The sequence below is a fragment of the Hypanus sabinus genome, chromosome 11, assembly GCF_030144855.1.
Source record: "Hypanus sabinus isolate sHypSab1 chromosome 11, sHypSab1.hap1, whole genome shotgun sequence".
In the NCBI taxonomy this organism is placed as follows: Eukaryota; Metazoa; Chordata; class Chondrichthyes; order Myliobatiformes; family Dasyatidae; genus Hypanus; species Hypanus sabinus.
Window position 1 is genome coordinate 43,335,685 of NC_082716.1, and position 22,515 is coordinate 43,358,199.

The 22,515-nt window shown below is 41.7% G+C and overlaps 1 protein-coding gene across 3 annotated transcripts in view; it reads right to left on the minus strand.

Annotated features, from left to right (window-relative positions):
• Window positions 1-3,804: 3,804 nt before the first annotated feature.
• The window catches only part of gpx7 (glutathione peroxidase 7), a 47,593-nt gene continuing 28,882 nt past the window's right edge, over window positions 3,805-22,515 (minus strand). For all 3 annotated transcript variants that reach the window (XM_059984237.1, XM_059984236.1, XM_059984235.1), the window contains 2 exons: window positions 13,033-13,294; window positions 3,805-4,700 (listed from right to left, as the gene is read on the minus strand). In XM_059984237.1, the coding sequence (XP_059840220.1) occupies window positions 4,537-4,700; window positions 13,033-13,294 (426 nt within the window). In that variant the 3' untranslated portion in view covers window positions 3,805-4,536. The remainder of the gene's footprint in view (window positions 4,701-13,032; window positions 13,295-22,515) is intronic.

Below are 22,515 nucleotides of genomic sequence, written 5' to 3' on the forward strand. Positions count from 1 at the left end.
TTCTACTATGTAACATATTAAAAAGCACTGATCGTGTTCGTTGGAACAATGTCCAATACACCAGAAAAACTGCCAATCAAAGTCACATGAGTATCAGATTGACAGAGTTTTACTGTAACTATGAATACCCAGAAGCTTTATGAGGAACTGGAACCATCAATATCAAAGACAAGGTCTTGAGACAAGAGCCACCCTATAGCCTGATCTTCATTTACGTCATCAGAACAGAACTAAATTTTGTGATAGCGGCCCATAGAACCATCTGAGACATGGCATAAGGATGGGAGATAGCAAGGTACAATTAAGCACTAACCTAATTAAGAATTTATAACAGGTTATATGCCAGGAAAATAATATTCTTTGACAAAGGTCAAGAAGTCAGTGCTATAGTAGTGGCACAGTTAATGGTGCTGCTGTCTCACGTCTCCAGTGATCCAGTTTCAACACTGATCTCTGGTGCTGTGTGAAATTTTCACATTCCCCCTGTGACCCTGTGCATTTCCTCTAGGTTCTCTACTTTCCTCACATATCCCACAGACGGGTGGGTTGATAAGTTAATTGTCACTATAAATTGTCTCTAGTCCATGAGCAGCAGAATCTCAGGAGAGATGGGGATCACATAAATTTAGTGTAATGTAGATTTAGTGTAAATAGGTGCTTGATGGTCCCCTCAGAGAGTAGGCTGAATAATTTTCTCTATTCAGAAAGCCCTCGCTTTCCAGTTTTGATTTTATATATATATATATATATATGTTGAGAGGATCGGAGTTGGGGACACTAATGATTTTGTAATTTTTTTTATAGATGCTATAAACAGCCCATTTATTTTTTTAATTTTTTTTCTCCTTCCTTTTTTTTCTTAATAGTTAGTTTAGTTTTTCTTAGGGTATTAATATTTTTTTTCTTTTTCTCTTTTCTGTTTTTTTTTCCAACATGAATTACTTAGTTTTTTTTTGTCTCGTTTATATGATATTTATATCATTCATGATTTGGGAACTACTATAATGTACTTATTGCTTATGTATCATTTTATGTTCATTTTAATTTTGTAAGTTTGTAATCCCATTATCTATGTACTAATCTTATCATCTTAATATTAATAAAAAGATTGAAAAAGAAAGCCCTTATGTTCATTTCCAAAACACTGCTTAGCATAGATGATTTTTTTTAAAACAAGTTTTCTCTTGACAGAAGGTTACATTTTTCTTCACTTCATAGAAAATGAAAGTCATATATAATGACATACTTTCTAGTTTAGCTTTTAGTTTGTCATGTCTGTTTCAGTGTACTGTAAAATTCACTGTTGTGAAGAACAAAAATGGAAATGTTTATAGCATAATACTGTTAAGTTTGTTACTTCCAATAGTTAAAAATGATCACACAAAAAATACACTGATCTCTAATCATTTGTCATATACCAGTGCCTGTCATCTAGTTGAACAAATAAAATTGTCCATGCTGGCTAGAATAGGAGATACTAATTTCCGATCTGAGCTACAATGAAGCATGGATAGAGAGGAGACTGTAACTATGACCTACTGTACTCTTATGAATGAGGCAATATGAATTTGAAGTGATACAAAATTTTATTCCATGTATTCATTGAACAGTTGAGCAGAACTGGAGAACATCATTAAGAACACTGTCATAAAGTAGCACTAATATGAAAGCAAAAACAGATCCAATAGGAAACTAACCTTTGACCTAGCAATACATGACAATTTTTGGGAAATTGGTTTAAGAAAATGTATTGAACATGCTGCATCACAAATAAGATTTTTTATGGTGTTATATAATTTAAAACAACAGTATGGTTCAATAGTTATTTCAGTCTGGGTTCTATTTTTGCAGAGGGTCCCAAATGAACAGAAAATTGAAGGCATGCCCTACTTTTCTACATCTGTTTCTTGTAGACTTTAGTAAGAGCAGAGCAGAAGTCATCTTCCTGGAGGTTAAAGGCTGTTGCTTCAGAAAAGGGGAACAAAAACCCATCTACCATAAGTTTTAAAGGAAATTGTTAATCCACAATTGATAAATATTCTCTCACAAACTAAGAATTTGAACAGCAAAATTTTGTTAATTGTATCCAGTCACAGGAGAGACACAAATATGACTGTAAATAAGAATATTTATTTTTCCTTCCCTTAGAGGGTCCAACCATAACACTACTATGCCGCACAATTAAATAAAATTGATGTTGGGCATCTCTTTAATATGTGTTCTCCTTCAAAATAAAAGCATCATTTCTACTCTTCACATTCATCATACACTAACAGAAAGATGGAGTGTAGATGAAAAGCATTTTAACCCTACACTTCCAGCATTCCTATGCAATAAAATTGCTTACCAACTGTGTAACTAAACAGTGGTTTTGTTTCTGTTCAATCCAGATTTTAACCAAAGAGTAAAAGTACCAAATCAGACCTCAAATAGAACTTTAAACCTTAAACACAAAGTGCACTCCAGATGCTGTGGTCAAATCAAGATGTACAAAAATGCTGGATGAACTCAGCAGGTTGGGCAGCATCCGTTGAAAGGAGCAGTCAACGTTTCAGGTCAATAGACAATAAGTGCAGAAGTAGACCAATCGGCCCTTCAAGCCTGCACCGCCATTCTGAGATCATGGCTTATCATCTACTATCAATACCCGGTTCCTGCCTTGTCCCCATATCCCTTGATTCCCCTATCCATAAGATACCTATCTAACTCCTTCTTGAAAGCATCCAGAGAATTGGCCTCCACTGCCTTCCAAGGCAGTGCATTCCAGACCCCCACAACTCTCTGGGAGAAGAAGTTTTTCCTTAACTCTGTCCTAAATGACCTACCCCTTATTCTCAAACCATGCCCTTTGGTACTGGACTCTCCCAGCATCTGGAACATGTTTCCTACCTCTATCTTGTCCAATCCCTTAATAATCTTACATGTTGCAATCAGATCCCCTCTCAATCTCCTTAATTCCAGCGTGTACAAGCCCAGTCTCTCTAACCTCTCTGCATAAGACAGTCCGGACATCCCAGGAATTAACCTCGTGAATCTACGCTGCACTTCCTTTATAGCCTGGAAGTTGAGACCCTTCGTCAGGACTAAAGAAGGAGGGGGCAGGGGCCCTATAAAGAAGGTGATAGGCAGCTAGAAGTGGAGACAGAGTGAAGGTGGGATGGGGGAAGGGAGAGGGAGGGAATTACCGGAAGTTGGAGAATTCACTTGTGAGTCTGTTGGGGTAATCTATTGCATCTGGTGCTCCCAGTGCGGCCTCCTCTACATCAGTGAGACCCGACGCAGATTGGGGGACCGCTTCATCGAGCACCTACGCTCCGTCCACCAAAACAGACAGGATCTCCCGGTTGCCGCTCACTTCAATTCTCCTTCACATTCCCATTCGGATATGTCCATACATGGCCTCCTCTACTGCCATGATGAGGCCAAACTTCGGTTGGAGCAACAACATCTCATCTACCATCTGGGTAGTCTCCAGCCCCTTGGTATGAACATTGAATTCCCCAACTTCCGGGAATTCCCTCCCTCTCCCTTCTCCCATCCCACCTTCACTTTGTCTCCTCTTCTAGCTGCTTATGACTCTGCCTTCTTCTACTACCCATAGTGCTTTCCCCTTAGAGATTCCTTCTTCACCTCTCCGGCCTATCCCCTCCCTGCTTCCCCTCCCCCACCCCTTGATCTTTCCTCTGATTGGTTTTCCACTCTCCCCCCCACCTTCTTTATAGGGCCCTGCCCCCTCCTTCTTTAGTCCTGATGAAGGGTCTCGACCCGAAACGTTGACTGCTCCTTTCAATGGATGCTGCCCGACCTGCTGAGTTCATCCAGCTTTTTTGTACGAACTTTAAACCTTAGTGGGTGCGTGAGTGGTTACTCTGGCTGTCTCCCCAGGTGAAAACAGGAGTATGTACAAGAAGAAGAGATGTGTTTAAAATAAAACTCCCTATGGGGCCAAAAGAAACTGGAAGACTTTTAAAGAGCATAAAAGAAAATGTGAGGTCTACCTTGCTGTAGAGTAGACTGTCCACTCTCTCAACAGATCAGGCTGAACCGCCAGGTTACCTTAAAACTTCCACTGCCACCCATCACCTAAATAGCCCTTTCCATCTGATTCACAGAGTCAACTGAAAGGACTGATGTTAAAATCACATGTAGGGCTCAGCCTATTCCCTTGCTAAATTAAACTCCAAATTAAAATTACCCCTTAGGAATGGAGAAATGGGCCCATTTTTCCTAATATTGAAGAACTGATATGACATAATGAGTTTTAACCTGTAATGATTTTTTTTAAGAACTTTCATGAATTCTGCTCATTTCCTCAGCACAATAAACAAAATGGAGCTACTGAAGTTAAACATATGTTTTTCTTTAAAAAAAACAGGTAAATTGTAATACTGTATAAATAGTGGTTGAATTGGCTTTTTTCTTGCATTTGAGAAAAACACAATTTATGGTTCATACAAATTAATGGGCTTCACAAAACAAAACTTAAAACACAAACTATTGACCAATTGAATTATAAGACATTAATTCAGGGTCAGGTTACAATTCTTCTTTGCGTTTCACTATGAGTTGTCTCACTAGCGATACGATTTGGGGCTTTATTTCTACAACTGAAACACTAGGTGGCCAAGCATTGACCACCTTACCATTTGGATCCACAAGATACTTCCAGAAATTCCAGTCTGGTTCCTTACCAATGGAGTCTACAAAGGAATGAAGAAAAACAAATAGTTTTTAGGTATACAGACTTCAATTTACTTTAGATTGTTCAGCTATACTCTACCCTGGCTTGCAAAAGCATATTTAACGTAGGACACATATCAGTGCATTTCACAAAACCATCAGGATGTGCAGGAAAATTACTGAGGGGTGTTAGAAATTTGAATTTGTTCCCTGACTGCACTTACAATAGGCAATCAAAATCATGAGGATGTTTTTTTAAGATAGTCTTTTAAGGAGCAAAGAGAGAGAGTGGCAGTAAAGTTTAGGAAGGGCGTTTCAGAGCCAAAGATATGACTGTTTAGGGCACACTTTAAATAGAGGAAGGATTAAACTTGGAAAAGCAAGACAGCAGAATTGGAGAGGTTATAGGCTTGTGCATCAGAAGGGTTCTGACAGAGCAAGAGCTGAGGTCGTGGAGAGATTTAGAAATAAAAACAAGAATTTTAAAATCAGTTTGTGACCTGACTGGTGACTCACTTGAGTCAAGAAACACAGAAAGGATGGTGGAATGGAAGCCAGTGAGAGGAATGAACAGATTTTGGTATGAACACTTTGCTATGATGCAGAAGGGGTTGCTTGCCAGAAGAACAGTGAAGCAGTTAGATTCTGAGGTAACTAGGGAATGGAATGTGAATGAACAGAGTTTCAGCAGCAGGAACAGAGACAAGCAAATCTAGAAATAGCGATCTTGGTGATCAAGAGGCATGTGATCAGTGGAAGGCCACATGTGGTTGGCAGGATCTGCTTTGTAGATAAGCCATTCCATGGTACATGTATGTGTCAAACATAAATTACTTCCACTACATCTACACCCAATTTCAGATGAGGACAACTCAACCTTTGGGGAAAAATTTTCCAATTCTCACAACACTCATTCATTCTGAATGACATCAGTTTTCATTCAATTACAGGCAGTCCCCGGGTTACATAAGAGTTCCGTTCCTGAGTCCGTCTTTAAGTCGGATTTGTACGTAAGTCGAAACAAGTACATCTGGTATTATTCAGCGTCAGTTAGTCAAACATTTGTCTTAGTATTTAGTATATATTTTTCCTTTCTATGCATATAAAACACTTAAGAAATGTATGTATTCCAATAATTAAGCCACTGTGTTGCTTAGTAATAATTTTAGTTTTTATCGGGGCAGGGCCTTTCACATGCTCCATTATTCTCACTTTATCCTTTAAAATTGTTCTGATCGTTGACTGACTGTAGCCTAATGCTTTTCCAATGATCGATGGTGTTTCACCTCTTTCCAAACGCTTTATTATTTCCACTTTATTTTCAATCGTGATCGCTTCCCGTCAATGAAACAGAAACACTGTGGGTGGTGGGTCCCGAGCTGTGCCGACTCCCAAGGTCCGCTAGGTCCTAAGGACCACCGCACTGAGACAAGCTAAATGGGACAAGTGGGGACTGTGCTGGGTTTGGGTATTTGATCATCCACAATATTCTGCATGGGAATTTAAACTGGAGGTGGGAGCGTTTTTTTTTTACGAGGTCGGGTTGCGAGCTCGACATCAACCCGGAACAGGAGCGGTCTCTCTCTGGATCGAACTCCAAAACCTCCGTTCTCCAGCCCAGTGCTGATCTCACTGTGTCACCAGCCAGCCAGAACAGTGTTGGGGGCGGGGTGGTCAGGGCAAATCTTACTAAGAAAAATTTAAGCCAAATACAAAGTTAAAACACTCAACATAGTGTCAACAGCAACGACTTTAAATGGCAGGCAGTGTCACAATCCGAATTGAAATGGCGGATGGCGTTCTCCTTCCTCGGTTTGTTAAGTACAAGTTGTCCGTAAGTCGGACGTTCATAACTCGGGGACTACCTATAATGTCACTTTTGTGTTGAGATTATTATATTAAATGCTGGATTTATAAACAAAGGCAGATAATAGAGATACTAATAGTCTAAAATAAAAATAATACTGTGCCCGAAATAGTCAGCAAATCTGATAACAAAAGAGAAAGAAATAAAATTAACATTTTAGCGTTGAGAGATCTTCTGAACATTTCTAGCACTCTTTTCTTTTCATTTTACATTTACAAGGCCTATATTTCCCAGGAAATACCAGAGATTCTGCATAGTTATGTACAACTATGCATGTGTGTTCCAACAAGCTCAGAATTCCCACACCAAGTCCTGATTGGTGTCAATCACTTAATTGCTGGCTTTTATTGGATTTTAGCTCTGAAATCAACATGTACTTGCTCACCCTTAAAATTGGCTCTAGATTATTTAGCCACACATTTAAGTCAAGTACTATCTAATTAATAAGTCAGATACCAAAAACATGAGCTGCTGAATCAGGTTTACTACCTCTGGCCCAGATCAGTAAAATAATTATTCCTCAGAACTTCATAATCCTGTCCATTAGGTCACCTACCTCCATTGAGTATTTGTTCTTGCAGAAATGTATGAATTATCAATTTGTTAAAGACAAAAATATCACTACAAATGTTTTAAAGTACTGTACATTCTTGCAGATAACCAGTAAAATAGTTGTGGATGATAGATGGATTACTGGAAGTTCAGTTTGATGGCATTCAAGTGAAACAACCATTATTGATCTTTCCTCAATCTTCCATCCCTCAGTTTTCCTGCTGCATAAGATGATGTTATAATACAAGCTACATAACCATGGAAAGGTAAACAAGTATACCAATATGGGTAGAGAACATACCTGCTTGGGAAATAATAAAAAATATTTTACAGTATATATGTAATTGCCTGACCTCAAAGTTTTATTGTGTACAATGTCCTGTGTATGTTACTCAAAATGGGTGTTTTTGGTTTGTTAAGAGTAGGAATGCTTCTTTGTCTGATAAGTGTTTCTCTCGCAGTTGTTTTGCTTTATACTTGTTGATATGGTAATTGTATTTATTTGTTAACCAATGGGGAATGTTATTTTGTCTTGTGAGGCTGGGAACTTGGGGGAGGGGTTTTTTCGCGGGCTTTTGGTAGCGAGTCGGGAGGAACACCCCGAGGAAGGTGGACGTGCGCTGCACTGCTCGGAAGACCACCGGGGGTGGTCCTAGGAGCGAAGACGTGGAGGTCGGAGGCAAGCGACGAGGGGTCAAATGATTCGATGTTTGAGCTCCAACGATGTGCACTAAACTGACTGAACTTTGATAAGTTGGCGCCTTTTTGTTTTTTTCCCTTGCATATATATTGTATTGCCTAATACTCTTTTAATTTTAGTAAACTCTTTAAAGTGTATTTCATAACAGTATTTGTTGTGGGTTTGATACTGTGGGCGGGCGCGAGGCATAAACTCAATTCTCACAGCACCTGCGTGTACGGGAGGTGGGATTGCTGTGTGGCTGGATCTCCTTTTCCCCTAGACATATACCAGCCTGTTGGGCAAGTGTTACATTTGTGGGGTCCCGGATTGGATTGTCAGGGGCTGTGGAATCGTGCAGGCAGCAGAGCGGAGATGGACAGAGATAAGATTGTTAGCTGGTGCAAATTTGAAGGTGTACCGGCGCAGTATGCCTGTGTAGTGAGCGGAGTGGATTTTCGAGTTTCGGGAGACGCGTTAGTGCGGGGCTTAAGTTCGGTGAAGGGTATTGGGCAGGTAGAATTGGTAGCTAGATGGTGTGGTAAAGAGGTAGAGTCTAGCTGGGTATTGGTTCGTACAAGTGCTGACGTCATGACGTTGGAACTGCCGGCGACGGTCAGTGTTCTGGAGGAGGCGGGGCCGTGGGGGCTCCACACCCTCTCCAAGGATGAGGCTGAGGAGCTAGAGCTAGAGGTGGACCCCAGAGAGGTGCCTGGCACTAGTAAAGGGAGGTGGGAGGAGGGAGTCGTGACTAGGCCCCACTCCGCAGGTAGGGTGGAAGCCTTGGAGCTGGCAGCTGCACTTAATTCTCTGGTGGGGGTGGCCGAGAGGCCACAGCTGAAGCTGGGGGTGTTCTCCGGAGCCAAGCCTACTCCGGACGGGGAGGTAGACTATGAGACCTGGATCAAGCATACATCTTTGATGTTAGAGGAGTGGCCAGGCTCGGAGGAGGAGAAGAGGCAGCGATTGGTGGGAAGTTTGAGGGGTTTAGCAGCCAAAATAATCCGGGAGTTGAAAGCTGAGAAGCCTGGGGCCTCAGTGGAGGAATGCATAGAAGTTTTGGAGGGAGCGTTTGGGTTGTCAGGGGAACCCTGGCTGCTTTTAGCAGAGTTCCAACGCCTGGAACAACAGAGAGCTGAAAAGCTCTCCGAATACATATTTCGGATGGAGGGGATGCTTACGGGGTTGCGGCTCCGGGGGGTAGTGAAGGCGTCTGACGTGGCTAGCGTGAGGATGAGTCAGATATTCAGTGGCTCTCTGGAGGAGGACAAGGTGGCGTGGACTATCCGGCAGGCTTATAGGAAAGGCCCCCCTCCATCGTTCGGGCAACTGATTAGAGAGGTGCAAGAGGAAGAGAGAGCGTTGGGGCGGAAAAGGATCGCGGGCCTATGGGAGCGATCTTCAGCGATACAGGAAGTGGTGGCTGGGTGGAGGATTGACAACCCCCCCCCCCGGGGAGTAGGGAACCCCCTCTGGAGGGGAGGGACAGGGGAGGTACCCACTCCCTGGGGCAACCAGTGCAGTGGATTGGGAGCAGGAGCCGTCCTGGGAGAGGAGGGGCAGCAGGCGGTGTGTGCTTTAACTGTGGGAAAGAGGGGCATTTCAGGCGGGACTTTGGGCGGCCGAGGGTGTGCTATAGCTGTGGAGAGGAGGGACACTTTAGGTGGGATTGTGAGAGACAAGGAGTCCCACGGAGGACAAGCCCCCCTGTGACTAAGAAGGGAGAAGTATTTCGTTCATTACGGCCTTCCCAGGCGAATCCATAGTGATCAGGAGCGGGACTTTGAGAGCTGCCTTATCCATGAATTACTGACTATGCTTGGGGTTGAGAAATCCAGGACTACCCCTTATCACCCACAGGGAGATCCTCAGCCAGAGAGGTTCAACAGGACCCTGTTGGATATGCTCGGGATGCTGGAGATTGGGCAGAAAAGTAGATGGAGTCGTCATATTGGACATTTGGTTCACTGTTACAATTGTACTCGCAATGATGCTACAGGGTACTCGCCCTATTATCTGATGTTTGGGCAGGAAGCGAGGTTGCCAATTGACTTGTGCTTTGGGGGTGAAGTGGGTGAATTACCCGGGAAGTCCCATCTAAAGTATGTGTCCGACATGAAGAGGGAGTTACAGCGGGCGTACGAGTTGGCCGGGGCGGCGGCTACCAAACAAAACCAGAGGAATAAGATGCGGTATGATCGAAAGCTGAAGTTTGTCCAATTATTGCCAGGCGACCGGGTCCTTTTACGGAATTTGGGACTCCCTGGTAAGCACAAGCTGGCCGATTGATGGGAGGCCAGCCCCTATGTACTAGAGAGCCAGATGCCGAACCTGCCAGTTTACCGGGTGAAACCTGAGGATGGGAAAGGGCCTATCAAGGTACTCCATCGGAATCACCTGTTGCCCCTGGGCCAAGCGGTGCAGGTGGATAAGGAGCCCGAGTGGGAGGTTACACCTAGTACAAGGACTCTGCGAGGGCGCGGAGAAAGGGAAGAGCCCGCTGCTGAAGAGCAGGGACGGGTCCCTCACCCGGGAATGGCGACCGATTCGGAAGGTCTTGAGGGTCAGATGGAGAGGCAGCCAACATCGGGGGGAGAGAGGGTGGAACCTGAGCATGAGCCGGAGAGATTTCAGGTGAGGGAGGAACCCTGTGAGGAAGTGGGTGCGGGTCTGTCAGGTAGACCTGGGGAGTCCGAGACAGTGGATTCGCAGGTGAAGAGGGAGCCCAGTGGGGCAGAAGGGGTATGGAGATCTCAGAGGATTAGGCGCCCCCCCAGAGCGATTGACATATGTGGTGCCAGGAGAGCCGAGTGTGATTTCTACTGCTCTGGGTAGTTATGTCACTGCTTTCTGCACCTGGGTTGGGTTTTGTTTGTTGCAAGAAGCTTTGGGGAACTCTGGTAATGCCATGAGGACATGACGTTTGCTGGTGGGGAGAGAATATACAATGTACTGTGTATGTTACTCAAAATGGCCTCTTTGGTTTGTTACGAGCAGGAATGCTTCTTTGTCGGATAAGTGTTTCTCTCGCCGTTGTTTTGCTTTATACTGGTTGATATGGTAATTGTATTCATTTGTTAACCAATGGGGAATGTTATTTTATCTTGTGAGGCTGGGAACTTGGGGGAAGGGTTTTTTGCGGGCTTTTGGTAGAGAGTCGGGAGGAACACCCCGAGGAAGGTGGACGTGCGCTGCACTGCTCGGAAGACCACCGGGGGTGGTCCTAGGAGCGAAGACGTGGAGGTCAGAGGCAAGTGACGAGGGGTCGAATGGTTCGATGTTTGAACTCCACTGATGTGCACTAAACTGACTGAACTTTGATAAGTTGGTGCCTTTTTGTTTTTTTCCCTTGCATATATATTGTATTGCCTAATACTCTTTTAATTTTAGTAAACTCTTTAAAGTGTATTTCATAACGGTATTTGTTGTGGGTTTGATACTGTGGGCGGCCGCCAGGCATAAACTCGATTCTCACAGCACCTGCGTGTACAGGGGGTGGGGTTGGTGTGTGGCTGGATCTCCTTTTCCCCTAGACATATACCAGCCTGTTGGGCAAGTGTTACAATTGGAATAGGAAATATCATCAGCTGGAGAGTAGTCGTGCAGTAAATTCCCAAGGGGACCTGTTTCAGGAACTCAGCTTTAGCATTATCATAAATGATCTAGAATGAAGTGTAAGTCCTGGCAAAGTCTGGAGATATTACAAAAGTGAACAAAGTAGACTGTAAGCCTCAATTAAAAACAAAACCAGGCCTTATAGGAACCACCATTAACAATTGAGGTGTACAGGAAAGTCTTATAGAGAGTGGTGAATCTTCAGAATTCTCAGTCCTAGGCTTGAGGAGGTAAATGAATTGTGAACTATAGTGTAATTAAAATGGTTTTAATTTACTAGCTGGCAACCAAGAATGTTGACAAATGCTAAATTAAAATCATTTATAGCTACATTTTCAAGCTGATGGACATGAAAGTCACCATAAGTAACAAAAAAAGAAACAAGAATACTTGAAATACTTAGGAGGTCAAGCAGCATCTGTGAGGAGAGAAAGAACTAATAAACAGGTTTTTGATGTCATCAGAATCTTCGATCTTACATAAACATGAGAACTAGAAATGTGCTCTGCATAAAAATTATGATTATTTATAAATTACAACTTACTTTGTAATTCTTTACATTGTTCAGTGACAATGAGTCTCAAATCACAAGAGGCAAATGGCCTCAAAGTTCTAGAAGTTGTGTGTCTGTGGAAAGGTGGGATGGGATAAGATACAGGGCATAGAAAGCTTGAGAACTATTGCTGTTACTTGATGTAACATCTAAAAAAACTTAAAACTCTATTTCAGCAAAACAAAGATGCATTTTTCAAAACTGTCGAAAATAAAATAAAAAACAGAAAATGGTGGAAACATTTGTGTTTCTCTATCCGCACTTGCAGGTGATGGAATTAACTCTTCAGGTTTGAAACCCTTCATTGGAACTGAGAGAGAACACAAGTTTGTTTCACCATAAATGGATAGAGTATTAATATCAAAGATTTTACCAAAATTCCAAATAAAAACCTTGGATAGTTCAGGATAAGTTATTAGAACATAGACAAGATTCTAGAGGAGCTCAACAGGTCAGGTAGCCTCTCTAGAAAGGAATAAACATTCAATGTTTCGGACAGAAATCTTTCATCAGGACACTTTATTCTTTCTATGATCTTTATTCCTTTCTGCAGATCTACCTGACCTTCTGAGTTTCTCCAGTGTGTGTGTGTGTGTGTGTGTGTGTGTGTGTGTGTGTGTGTGTGTGTGTGTGTGTGTGTGTGTGTGTGTGTGTGTGTGTGTGTGTGTGTGTGTGTGTGTGTGTGTGTGTGTGTGTGTGTGTGTGTGTGTGTGTGTGTGTGTGTGTGTGTGTGTATTTCCAGCATCTGTGGAATCTTATGTTTAGAATATAGAACGTTGAGGCACAGCCACCGACCTAACAACACACAGTGCTCTGCTGAACTAATTAAGCTAATGATATCCAATGACACTCATCTCTTATGGCTACACATGATGCATATTCCTCCAATCTTCGCATTCTGACATGTATATCTAAGAGCACTGAAAATATTAAGACACTAATAGAATATTATTAGAAATTCACAAGTAAGGTTCTAATCATGTTCACCTCAGAGAAAAGAATCAGTAATTTTTGAATATTAGAAATTGATTCTATTTTTGCTTTGTGTCCGGTTTCAAACCAAATTATGATGCATCTCATACTTACCTATCAAATATTTGAATGCTGCATTTGCTCCAGTACCTTTGACAGCAATCTTACTGAACAGCGGGAAGGAAACTCCATAGGTTTTACGAACAAACTTCTCAATGTCTTGGTCAGGTCCCGGCTCTTGATTCCCAAATTGGTTACAGGGGAATCCCAGGACGTTGAAATGCATTGGCCCTAATTCCCGTTGCAGCTGCTGGAGGTCTTTGTAGTGATTTTCTGTGAAGCCACACTCACTGGCGACATTGACAACTAACGAAACCTATCAAAGGAGAACAAAAAACAGAAAGATACGCAAGGATTGTAGTTTAAGATTAAAGCCAAAGGTAACAAGAACACAGGGAGAGTCACATTTGTTCTACAGACATGCCCATCCTCCAGTACCATATAATTTCCTAGGAAGAACAAAAGCAACTACAAAATAGTTTGAAAAATTATATCTGGTGCAGCATAAGAACAACACAATACCATTTGTCAGGTGAACCATCCACTTTAACAGAATATATGATGGTCAAAGTGCAACCATCAAACACGTGTGTGTGCATATGGATGATGCACCATCAATAACTCACTCTGAGACGTAAAGGCGAGATATCGGCTTTTATTGACTGGAAGAAGGAACAAGCAGTGAGTGACCACCATACTACATCCTGGAGACTGAGAGGCCGGGCTCAGGCCTCAATCACCTTTATACCGGGGTCTGTGGGAGGAACCACAGGAGCAGTCAGCAGGGGGCATGTCCAGACAGGTATATGTAGTTCACCACAATGGAGTATATAACAAACTGATGACTACTTTCATCAATTGGCTACATTTGAATATTTTATAAAGTTCATACTTTGTTAGCTGATCAACTGGAATAAGGGACTCGCAAAGAATCACAACCCTCTGATAAAGTGTTCCCATTACCTCTTCCTAAATTAACAGCTTCTTATTCCTGAACAGAAATACCTAGTTCCAGATCTCCCACCAAGGAGGCATCCTCTCAATTGTCACCCTGTCAAGACTGCACAGAAGCTGATACATTTCAATCTAGTCAAGTGCCTGCTCTCTCTTCAAAATTCCACCAGATACTACCCTTGGCAGTCTGACCTTTTCTCATAAGACAAACTGCCCATTCCAGGTACCAATCTATTAAATCCCTGAACAACGTCCAACACATTTACAGACTCCCTTAAATAAGGAGTCTGATAATACACACAGTACTCCAGAAATGCTATAATTGAAGTTGGAACTTACTACTTTGGTATTCAATTCCCCAAGCAATGCTCTGAATGTTTATTTGCTGTGGCTGATAATAAATGATAATGTATCAACACTACTAATATATATTTGCTGTGGCTGAAATATTAACATTTCCTAATATTTATTTCTTGTGCTGATAACAAATAATTTATATTGCCTGTGGCTTTTGCAAGTCATGCAACTAGGACATACATATCTCACTGCACGTCAGAGCTTTGCAGCCTCTCACTGTCTAGAAAAAAATGAGGTAGCAGTGCTTCCAGTTGGATATTGGTTTCAATTTAACACCCTTATTTCATGTCCCTTTTAAATAACAAGCCAATAAAAAAAAGCACTGCACCAAGATATTATTTGTGTGTTGCTTTTAGAGGATGTTGCCAAATTGTTCTGAACTCTGATTATACTGTGCTGTTCATAACAGGTGCCTGCTTATGGTTTCTTGTGTGGTAATTTGGTGTTTAATCAGGTCAGCTTTTATGAATTATTACATGTGATCAGATCAACTTGAGGTCCTGCAATCAATATACAATCAGTGGCTGTTTTATTAGGCACACCTGTACACCTGTGTGTTAATGCAAACATCTAATCAGCCACAAACACGAGAAAATCAATGCAACACACTGCTGAAGGGTCTCGGCCCGAAACACTGACTGTACTCTTTGCCTGGCCTGCTGAGTTCCTCCAGCATTTTGTGTGTGGTATCTAATCAGTCAATCATGTGGCTGCAACTCAATGCATAAGAGCATGGTCAAGAGGTTCGGTCGTTGTTCAAACCAAACATCGGAATAGGGAAGACATGTGATCTACGTGACTTTGATCAATGCCAGGCAGGGTGCATTGAGCACCTCAGAAACTACTCTTCTCCTGGGATTTTCATGCATAAAAGTTTCTAGAGTTTACAGAGAATGGGGAAATATTGATAAACATCCAGTGAGTAGCAGTTCTGTGGGTGAAAACACCTTCTTAATGAGAGAGGTCAGAGGAGAATGGCCAGACCATTTCAAGCTGACAGGAACGCAACAGCAACTCAAACAACCACACGTTACAACAGTGGTGTGCAGAAGAGCATCTCTGAACACACATCACATCAAATTTTGAAGTGGATGGGCTACAGCAAAAGACCATGAGCATACAGAGTGGCACAGGAAGTACCTAATAAAGTGACCGCTGAGTATATTTCTGTAATTCACAACAGGCCACTGTTTCTTTGTACATTGGCAGTTTCTGGTCATCTAGGTTCTCAGTATTAAGAAGAGACACAAGCCTTTACACAAAAGAAAAATGCATGCAGCAAGTCAAGATGTGCTGTTCACTGGAAGTGCATTACAAAGCAAAGCCTTGCTGAAGCCAATTGTTTGAAAATGGTGACACTTTGTGTTTGTTATTGAAAATCTGTTTGTGAAATGTACATTGGCCAATTCACATATTGTCAAGTGCATGGTTTGCAATGATTTGCAGGGTTGCAAACAACTCAAAATTTTAATACTGCCAAGATATAACTAATTTAATTATGAATACAAAACTATTAGGTATGAATAAAACTATGGCAATTGATGGAAACATTCCTACTTTTAGCTAGGTCTGCTCTTCTTGAGCTTTGAATAAGGGTTAAAAAGACTGCCATTGTAATTCTCTCTCTCTTTTCTGTTTCTAAGGCAACAAATCATAAAAGAAAAAATGCAATAGGATCCTCATCGTCTTCTATTGATCTGACTCTAACAGAGCAGAAAACCATTAAGAGCACGAAGGTTAATGGTGCATTACTCGAACAATGCCATTATTGGACTTGCAGCTGTTCCAAATAGGAGAATCTATTGGGTGAAATTTATTTACAGTCACTAGTGCCAAATGCACAGAATTTGTCTACGTGACTTTATATTATCAGCTGCCAGTGGTATTCCTTTCAAATGCTCAGTTGTATTGGAATCAAAGTAAGGAGCACAAAAATATGATCTATACAGAACATAGGCAGTCCACAGATTATACAACAGTTCGATTTCTAAGAATTGTTTGTAACTGAAATTGTTCATAAATAGTAAGTGAACAAACAGCAGCACATGGAGGAGTATAACAGTAACGACTGAGAAGGGGGGGGAGCAGGAATGGGAAGAGCAGCCACCAGCCATCTTCACCAACGAGCAAGTCTGCTCAGCACTCCCAGTTTTGTCTGACTTGACCCAGACCCAATTATTGTGGCGCTTAGATGGTATGGGGGGAGAGCGGCAGGCGTTGTGGAGAGAAGACACATTGAAATTCCCGGCTCTCCATCTGACAGAGGCCGATAAATCCATCTCCAGCTACTCCACTAATCTCCCAGGTGCCCCCTCATAGGTTCAGAGTGACAAATAACTCAAGACATTCATAAGCTGGAGAGGACCTGTGGTGGTAGCCAAAGATAAGCTTCTACAATAAAGTCACTTACATCATTGAAAATAAAGAACTACTTTCTAATAAGGAGCAGTTACTAAAATTAAGACAAAGCAAGCAAACAAAAATGATCAAGTGTGAAAGCTTCTTCCCAATGGAATTTTGGTAATTCTTTATGACTTACTTGATTGTTCTATTCATAGATACACACAATTTTTTTCCTGTGGATCAATATGTCACCATTTGGAAAATATGTTTCAATCATAAAATTCAAAACCCTGTTTCCTAGCCGTGGAGAATGGTCCATGCTTGTTCTCCCTGTACAGTCATAGACAGAAAAGAAACAGGCCTTTTGGCCCAACTGGTTCATGCTGACCAGGACTCCAATCTATGCTAGTCCCATTTGCTCATGTTTGGCCCATGTCCTCTCTTTCCAATCTAATTCTTTTCTTTGTTCTTTGTCTTTTTGGGGTTGATTTCAATCAAAAAGTCCCTTCCAATAGCTCACAGACAGCCAGGATAAGGCTTCATTTCCCAGGAACAAGAAGAGCTGAAAGGAGCTAAGAGTGGGAAATGGTGTGGATAAACTTTGCTTTTGGATTTGTTCATGAGCAATGACCTGGATGATCAACTGACTTTCACCCAAATTAAAACAGACCAGATGCGGTCTCCAAATTAATCAAAATCAGAATCTGATTTTGTATCACTGGCTTATAACATGAAATGTGTTGTTTTGTGGCAGCACTACATTGCAATACATAATAATAAAAAACTATAAATTACAATCAAAAAAGTTTTAAACTATTTCAATTAAATTTCAATTAAACTTAAATTAGTGCAAAAAGAGCAAAAAATAGTATTGTCTACATGGGTTCATTTTTCATTCAGAAATCTGATGGTGGAGGGGAAGAAGTTGTTCCTAAAACTCTGAGTGTGTGTCTTCAGTCTCCTGTACACCCTCTTTGATGGTGGCAATGACAAGACAGCATGTCCTGATGATTGGGGTCCTTAATGAAGGATTCTGCCTTTTTGAGGAATTGCCTTTTGAAGATGTCCTTGATGCAGGGGAGGCGAGTGTCCAAGATGTAACTGGCTGAGTTCACAACTTTCTCCAGCTTATTCCAATCCTGTGTAGTCAACCCTCCATTCCAGTCAGTGATGCAACCAGTTAGAATGCTATCCACGGTACATCTATAAACATTTGCGAGCGTCTTTGTTGTCTTACCAAGTCTCTTCAGACTCCTTATGAAATATAACTACTGTTATGCTTTCTTTGTGATTGCATCAATATGCTGGTCCCAGGATAGATCTTCAGAGATGTTGACAGTCAGGAACTTGAAACTGCTCACCCTTTTCACTCTGGATCCCTCAATGAGGACTGGTGTGTGTTCCATCAACTTCTCCTTCCTGAAGTCCACAATCAGTTTCTTGGACTTACTGACATCGAGTTGCTCTGGCACCACCCAACTAGCTGAGCTGTCTCACTCTGTACTCCTCTTCATCACCATCTGAAATTCTGTCAACAATGGTTGTGTCATCAGCAAACTTATAGATGGAGCTTGAGCTGTGCTTAGCCACAGCGTCATGGGTGTAGACAGAGTAGACCAATGGGCTAAGCACGTATCCTTGAGGGGTGCCAGTGTTGATTGTCAGTGAGCAGATGTTATTTCCAATCGGCACTGACTGTGCTCTCACAATGAAGAACTCCAGGATCCAGTTGCAGAGGGGGGTACCCAGATTTTGGAGCTCATTGCTAAGTACTGAAGGTAAGATGGTGCTGAGCACTGAGTTGTTATCAATTAGCAGCAGATTGACAGCCTTTTTGCTATTGTCCAGGTGGTCCAAGGCTCAGTGGAGAGTGAGGTTGCATTCACTGTAGACATATAGTAGCGATAGGCAAATTGCAATGGGTCCTGGTCCTTCCTTAGACAGGAGTTGATTCTGGCCATGACCAACCTCTCAAAGCACCTCAGCACAGTAGGTGTGATTGCAACTGACCGACAGTCATTGAGGCAAATTACCCTGCTCTTCTTGGGCACTGGTATGATTAACACCCTTTTGATGCAGGTGGGAACCTTCAACTGCAAGTGAGAGGTTGAAGATGTCCTTGAACACTCCTGCCAGTTGGTTGACATAGGGTTTCTATGCCAAACTAGGTACACTATCAGGGCCTGATGCCTTGTGAAATCCTCGCGAAAGATGTTATGTCATTGGCTTCCAAGACAGAGGTCAGAGAGTCATCAGATGCTGCTGGCATTCACACAGGTGTAGTTTTATACTCCCTTTCAAAGCATACATAAACAGTGTTGAGCTAATTAGAGAATGAAGCATCACAGCCATTCATGATGTTAGGTTTTGCTTTGTAGGAAGCAATGGCCTGAAAAAATGCCAGAGCTGATGTGCATCTGATTCTGTCTCTAACTTCAATCTGAATTGATTTTTTTTTTGCTCTTAAAGTAGCCTTCCATTGGTCATACCTGGACTTCTTGTATAGTTCTGGATCACCAGTCTTAAAAGCCACAATTCTAGCCCTCAGCAGACTACGAATCTCCTGGCTCATCCATGGCTTTTGTTTTGAGTTTATCCGGTATGTTCTCAAAGGTACATGCTCATCCACAAAGGTCCTGATAAAGCTGGTGACAACTGTGGCATATTGATTCAGATTCAAAGATAAATCCCTGCATATTGTCCAGTCCACCTACTCAAAGCAGTCCTTTAAGTAGTCCTCTGCCTCCCTTTTGACCATACTTTCTTGGTCCTCACCACTGTTGCTGTAGCCTTCAGTCTCTGCCTGTATGCCAAGAGTAAAAGTACTGGTGATCAAACTTTCCAAATTGCGGTTGTCATCGCCAATAATAAAAATAAATTAGATTAAATAATTAAAATAACTGCGCCCAGAACACAAGCAATCTGATGACTCAAATGTTCTTTTTATTTTACTTGTGCACAAGGAGAACAGCATGGGCCCGTCACCCACACTCTCTGAAGCCTGAACAGAATTATACAGAATTGGCGTATCAGTTACAGATATTAACCATTTGGTAAGTTCTATAATTTGAACTCCTTATTTTCAGGATCAATTGCCATTCACAAAAGCGGTGTTAAAATCAATCGAAAGTTTCAAGCAAACAGCTAATGATATTTTGAAGTTAGTAAAGGGAATTGTCCTTTAGTTGATGGGTATGTTTCACATCCTTCCATTATTTTATCTCATCTGTTCCTGGCACTCTCTACTGTGTAAATGGACTCTTGTGTTTTAGGAAGACCTTTCTGGAAAAATTTCACTACAGAGGCTTCACTCATCTGGTTTGAGAACACAATGCTGTAGTAACCCCAGCATATCTCATCTGTGGTGAGCAGAGATGTCTCTGTGGTCTCATTGGCTATAACTGCCCCGTTATCCTTGCTTAGATGTTGTCTTCAACCCTTGCCTTACTGCAACTTCCACAGGGCGTGGTAAGTGTTCTTGGTGGTGGTATAACAGAGGTCAAGTGTGTTGGCACCTCTGGTTCCACAGGTGACATGCTGGTGGTAGTTATTCAGAGACTTCTTCAAGCTGGCCTGGTTGAAAACCCCCCCACAACGACAGGGAAGGCATCAGGGTGTGCTGGTTCGTGACTGAACGCAAAGAGTCACCACTTATCAGCACTACCTTGTTGAATCCACCTCCCAAACGATCGACAGAATTTTTCACTGGCAAGTCTTCACTTGTGAATTGTTCATTTACAAATAACCTCTAACCAGGACATACTGTCGAGGGGAAATAACCAATATAAAGAGGCGAAAGGCAGAGGTGAGGCGGGGATGATGGGCAAGTAGATCAGGGTGAGGGTAGAAAACAAGTCTAGATTAGAAGTAAGAGAGGAGAGAATGGAAGAGGTGAAGAAAAGGAGAGAGAACCTTGATGGATAGATAGGAATGGGAAAGGAACACAGGAGGGCAGCAAATGAACAGCTGCAATTGATACTTGGATAATGTCAGACCTCCAGCTTGTCTCTAACTTCCGATTCAGAAGTCAAAAATTTGCTGAATATCAGAGTGTGAATAGGCATCACCTTGCCTGGAACCAAGGTCCAAATAAGAGATCAAAATTTCAGCTGTGTGAAATCAGGTTAAAGTTTTTTTAACTGCTGTGCAATTGATCAATAGTGCCCTCTTGTGAAAAGAAAGTGCAAGACAACTGTAATAAATATTGAAGAACAAAAACATGTATTTATAAGGCATTTTTAACATACCAAAATGTCCAGAGATGCTCTGAAACACATCATGGAGCCACATTAAGAGCAACTAGATTAAAAACTGAATTGAAAAGGTAGATTTTAAAGCATTTTAAAGGAGGAAAGGGAGGTGGTGAGGCTTTAGGAAGGAATCCAGAACTTAGGTCAACACTTGATGGCATGGCTGCCAACGGCTTGGCAAGTTCTTGGATGAGAAAGAACCTAGGATGCAATTATGTTACAGGGCTGAAGGAGAAACACAAAGATTGGGGGAGGGGAGTCCCTCCAAGATGATGGAGGGATTTGAAGAGAAGAAGAATTTTTAAATTGACGAAGTATTTAACCAGGAGTCAATGCCAGGCAGCACAGAATGGGGTTGGGCAAGTGGTGTAAACTGGAACAACAGACGTCTCAGTTGATGACATGTGAAATGCAGGAAGCCAGCCAGGAGTGCATTGAAAATAGCAAGGCTGTTGGTATAGTTAAAAATCTTTTCTGCACACAAACCTACAATGGAAAAAAAACTTGCACAATTATTTACTGAATGGAGTTTTTTTCACGACTGCATGATATTTTGTCCCAAATGAAGCAAACAAGTTCCATTTGTTAAAGAGGTAAGCTGTCTGTTTACAACACAAGGTGAAATGTCTTTACATTTAAAGCTAAGTGATATTAACAGATGCAGCTAAAAATAGAGAGATTTCCATCCTTGTAATGATTTGGTAAGCATTATTTAAATTATTGAAATGAAATCAAAGGCCCCAATTCAAAACACTCTCAGACTTTTCATTTGGGTCAGACAAATTTCCTAATATCTGCCTTAGTATTTTGTTTTAAAAGATGGGAACAAAAATATAGAAAGCCATATGAATTTTCTAATTACCGAGGATAAACTCATTTCAAAAATGACGTACTAAGGACTCAGGAGGTAGTAGCTAGGTGCAAACTTAAACCTGCCATTGTGGTGATTAAATACCAGCATTGCACAGTTTAGAGCATAGACAAGTACATTCCAAAATTTACATATAGGTTCCAAATGTCCAGCACCTGCAGGGTCTCACGTCTCTATGTTACACATAGACTCTTTGCTTCTGCAATGCAAAAATTACATTACTGCCCTAAACTTTTCATGTACTCCATAGCTTCCTTTCTTTCAAATATTAATCGATTTTCCTTGAAAAGTTGTGGAGTCTACCTAAGCAACGTTTATCCTCAACAAGTAGTATTCATTCTGTATGAGTAAGAACACCACTCCTCAGTCTAAATGATTATGGTACTTTTCTATAAATTGAAGAGAAATTTGGAATGGAATGGGAAAATCCAGTTACCAAGGTTTGTGTTGGAACGAACAACTTCAGTAGGAACTGAACTTCCTCTTGCCTGCTCAGAAAGGGAAGTTAAATTAAAAAGTTCTACTTCCTAAGCTTCTACAAATTGTGATAGATTAGGATACTTAAAGCTAAAGGCCAGTGTGGAAAAGCAGGGCTTGTTTCTAGTGAAGCACAAGCACTAGAAGACAAAGGAGCTGAACTGATGGGACAGATTGTTCTCAAATCATGGTGATGCCAGTGCTACATGTGAATAAATAAACAGGAATGTAGGAAACTAGCACAAAGGGAGTGGATTAGGTATCTTCACAAAACAAGCCTGGATA